The 4446-nt window shown below is 36.9% G+C and overlaps 1 protein-coding gene across 1 annotated transcript; it reads right to left on the bottom strand.

Moving 5' to 3' along the window:
• Positions 1 to 972: 972 nt before the first annotated feature.
• Positions 973 to 4201, bottom strand: LOC105802917 (putative calcium-transporting ATPase 13, plasma membrane-type). The gene is made up of 2 exons (XM_012634826.2): positions 3576 to 4201; positions 973 to 3440 (listed from the first exon to the last, which is right to left on the bottom strand). The coding sequence occupies exons 1-2, from the start codon at positions 4022 to 4024 to the stop codon at positions 1118 to 1120; spliced, it is 2772 nt and encodes a 923-aa protein (XP_012490280.1). The 5' UTR covers positions 4025 to 4201; the 3' UTR covers positions 973 to 1117.
• Between the last annotated feature and the right edge of the window lie 245 nt (positions 4202 to 4446).

Below are 4446 nucleotides of genomic sequence, written 5' to 3'. Positions count from 1 at the left end.
AGCGCCCCATCTGTGTTCAAAATATAACAATCTGTCGGAGGATATTGCGCCATGAAACCCAACGTGGTCCACGATGGATCTGTGCGGCTAAAGTCAGATAAGCTCAATTAATTTCATTTACAGAAACACTCGCATATTCCAGAACTTGCGTCGGCACATCACCCTCTCCCTTAAAAACACGATCATTTCGACACTTCCATAGTCCCCATATTATCACCGAAATAGTATTCCCATGGAAGTAGAGAATTCAAACATTCTATGAGACAGTTCAATTCCAAACATTGCGAAAAAGGAATATTAAAGAAATCATCTTGATTGAATAATTTATAAATATGTCATTTAAAATTTAAAAATTCTGTAAAAAAAAAAAAAACCAAGCTCAACGCTTGTCTAAGATTGGTGACTCTTTTGGGTAAATTATATTAGTATTCATTTAATTATGGTCTTTATTTTTTAGTCACCTAACTATGAAAAATGATTACTTGATTTCAATTTTGTCTTTTTACCTAACTATTTCATTAAATAGTTAGTGACGATTTTGTAACTTTTCATAGTTAAGTAACAAAAAAAATCATAATTAAGTGACTACTACTATAGTTTATTATTTTCTTAATGAATAATTGATAAAATATCTGGATAGATGTCATATAAATAATCATTTGAAAGTCCCTTTTAATTGTAACTAGAATGAATCGCTCCTTGACATGAGAAATTCTAAATATTTGTAAAAATATAAGTTGTAAATAGAGAGAAAGAAGAAACAACTTCCATAGATTCATTGTTTAGAAAAATAAAATTCTAACCATTTATTTCACCTTCAGCTTAATTAGTTCACCTCCAGCTTAATCTAAATTGAAGATACTGAAAATGTTAATAGAAATTTTACATGAACAATTACTTTAAACTTTGCTGAGTAATGCAACGAAGAGGATACATTTGCTAAATAAATTAATAATAGTAAGGAATTCATAGTTTAACATAATTAAATCTTAATTTAATTGACATTGATATTAAGATTAATTTAAATTAACAGTTTAACTGATCACTGACGCTACGTGTTAATGCTAACACAAACAATTCCTAAAAACGAAAAAATTAAACAAAGGTAATAGGCTCTTCAGGCAATGTCAGGGTTGACATAATAATATGAAAAAGAAGCAACAGCACACACTGAAAATGGAATGACAAACAACCTTAAGCTAGACCTTCTTAGGCTCAGATACCCAAACTGAGAACCAGATGATCTCGAGCTCCATAACACTTCCGAAGCTGAATCTGCAATGAGTTTTACGGTGAGACCGGTCCCGCACATCCAAGCAGCGTAAATGAAGCAGAAGCCCCATTGCATCACATTTAGCCTCTCGTACTCTGCTAAACTTTGCAACAACTCGACCACTACAACCTGCATAGCCATAACACCTCCCGAAGCCATAAGAAACCAATGGCTACTGCACATGAATCTCACTACTGATACTGATACTTCTTCATTCCTTGCAAAAATAATTATGGTACTGATGAATAGATCCAAGACTTGGCATAGTATGAAACCATTGAACACCATGGTTTTAACAACATCTTTGTTGATTTGGAGTATAGCTTGACCAATAAACTGTAAGAGCAACAAATGACATGCATCTGATGCAGCTCGGATTGCAACGTTTCTCCACATGGTCTTGGTTAGCAGTGACTTCATCCGTCTCACCGTCTGATTGTGGTGGCCATATGACTCCATCACCATCATTAGGCCACCTAAGATACAAATAATGGAATTCACCCACAACATATGGATTCCTGTTATAGGGGATTCATCTAATATAGATGTTGTGACAAGGGTTACAAGCAAGCTGGCAAGGATAGCAGTCAGTTGGATTTGGCTGAAAGTCTGAACATTACCATAAGCACATTTGCCCATCTTTAAGCAGCGAATTAGTGACCTCAGCGAATTCCTAGACGAAATTACAATTTCAGAGTTCTCTCTGGCCATTTTAGTGCTACACTCACAGATTGTGATCCCTACATCAGCTGCCTTCAAGGCTAGATCATCGTTTGTTGCCATTCCCCCAATGAAAGCCACTACATGACCATCCTGTTTCAAACGCTGTAAAATACGAATTTTGTCCTCGAGTTTGCAGCTTCCTATCACAGCAATCTTATTCATTCCTTCTGCAGTAGCAGCAAGTTCATGAAGATCCTTGTTTTCAATTGCCATATCACGTAAATCAGGATTCAGGATTCCTATTTCATGTGCCATCACTTGCGCTGTTGCGAGCTCATCCTTTGACATCAGCTTGCACCCTACTTCTTCCTCTTTAAGAGTTCCCACTATGGATTCCATCACTTCTTTGCATGCAACCACTGTGTTCTCATCGAAACACATAACTGAAACAATGCCAATCGTGCCACAAGATGATAAATTTTGTACATTTGCGTTCCCTGATGCCATCTTCTTCTTCCAGTACGAAAGGGAAATCGTAATCACAACCGGAATTCCATGTTGTAATGAAGTTACCATAACAGTAAGAACACCGGTCAATATTTGAACTTTTCCTCTAGGATTCAAGAAAACCCTTGCAAAGATTTTTATCACCCTGTAAGCTGAAACACCCCCCTTTATTTCTGGCATTGTATTACTGTTTTTGTCCATCTTCCTCACTACTAGGTTAATTAGCACCAAAGCAGATACTAATAGAGATATAGAGAGTCCAACATATTCCATATAAGCATTGGTCTTATCAATCTGACCTTCCATCAATGACTTCTCATCGGGATCAACTATAGCCAAAACTGTATTGTCACCCACAGATGTTACAAGCATGTGACCTTCCCCCTCCATAATCTTTGAACCAGCTAAGAGAAATGGGTTGTCATCACGATTGATATTAGGATTCAATTTGTCATCCAACTTCAAACCATTTCCACTAACAAACAAACCATCAGCAGGGACAAAATCCCCCTTCTCCAGACATAAGATGTGACCAACCACGAGGGTAGATATGGTGATGGTTTTGGGTTGTCCATCTTTTAAAACACTAACATGGAATTTGTTCCTCTTCTGCAACCGTCTTGCTCGGCGATAATTAGCCACTGACCGAAATATGAGAAGCATAAAGACAGCAACAAGTATGGCAACCCCATCATGCCACCCATGTTTGGGTTCGGCCTCCATCATCTCAATGGTAAAGGACAAGGCAGCGAAGACCAAGAGAAGAAAAATAGTAGGAGTTGTGGAAGCTTCCACGAAGGAAACAACAAAGACCTTTGCGTCAAAAGTGGTGCTTGTAACTATCACGGCCGTTGCTTGCTCTTCAAAGCTGCGATCAATTTCTTGTGCCAAGATAGATTGAAGGCGTGATTTAACTTGTCTTACTCCACCTTCTTCCTCCAGGGAGGTCAAATCTTTGTCTCTCACAATTTGAGCAGCCTTTCTTAGAAATATAATACTGCAAAACCAACATGAAATACGTGTTAACACGGACATGGATCGGGTGATGGCACGTTTAACCCCAATTTACTCAATAAAAGTAAAATATTTAAACCCTCTTAATAATTTTTTTTCAACCAATGTGGTTACTCACTTTGCATTACCATCGACGCCTTCCGGAATGTTAATTCTAATATCGTCAGCTGACCTGGGAACAGATCCATCTTCTTTAGGGAAAACCTCTATTTTGGGTGCAAACATATCATTCGTACTGCAGTCAGCTGAGCCAGAGGTTGACGACGACTTGGGAACAGATCCATCTTCTTCAATGAAAAACTCCTCTATTTCGGTTGGAACCATATCAATCGTACAGCAATCAGCTGAGCCAGAATTTGAAGACGATTTGGGAACAGATCCATCTTCTTCAATGGAAACCTCTTCCCTTTCGGGTTTAATACGACTTCCAACAACTAAAAACAAATTGTACAATCGAGTCCAATTCTTACGAGATGAATTGGCGGTGGTGTTGAGCAAGCTGACAGAAAGAGTGTCTTCATCACCATGCTCATTACAACCTCCAATGTTGCTTGCTCCAGCAGACATGTTTTATCAAGCTGAACAACAACTAGGAATTTCACACCGCCCTTCAATATAGCAGGCTGATTCCTACGCTCACTCCTTGAACCAAAGAAACTAACTTCACAATTCGTGATAAGAAATATAATACAAAATACAAAATCAAAAAACGATTCAAAATGTTTTTGTTTCATAATTGTGGAAATTAATTATCCCACTGCTTCGACGCGTTATACAAAAGAAAGAACGTACGAACATTCCAATTTCTAATTTTTTTTGACGTAAGAAGTAAATTTCAATTCTAATTACTTTACCTTTTTAGATTATATAAATGGTTAAATTTTAACTTCGTATTCAAATTATTTATATATTTTAATTTTGACATGATTTGATTTTTAATTTTATAATCTCATTGGTTGATCTAAATATTTTATTCAAATAAAATGATG

The sequence above is a fragment of the Gossypium raimondii genome, chromosome 7, assembly GCF_025698545.1.
Source record: "Gossypium raimondii isolate GPD5lz chromosome 7, ASM2569854v1, whole genome shotgun sequence".
NCBI lineage: Eukaryota > Viridiplantae > Streptophyta > Magnoliopsida > Malvales > Malvaceae > Gossypium > Gossypium raimondii.
Note: the sequence above shows the minus strand (reverse complement) of the source record. Positions and strands in the feature narration are given on the sequence as shown.

What these genes read in the sequence shown, in the direction of transcription:
- LOC105802917 (XM_012634826.2), bottom strand. Translation starts at nt 4,024, where the DNA reads ATGTCTGCTGGAGCAAGCAACATTGGAGGTTGTAATGAGCATGGTGAT. An exon ending in GGCGTCGATGGTAATGCAAA is followed by an intron (nt 3,441 to 3,575) that starts GTGAGTAACCAC and finishes TTGGTTTTGCAG; the next exon opens with TATTATATTTCTAAGAAAGG.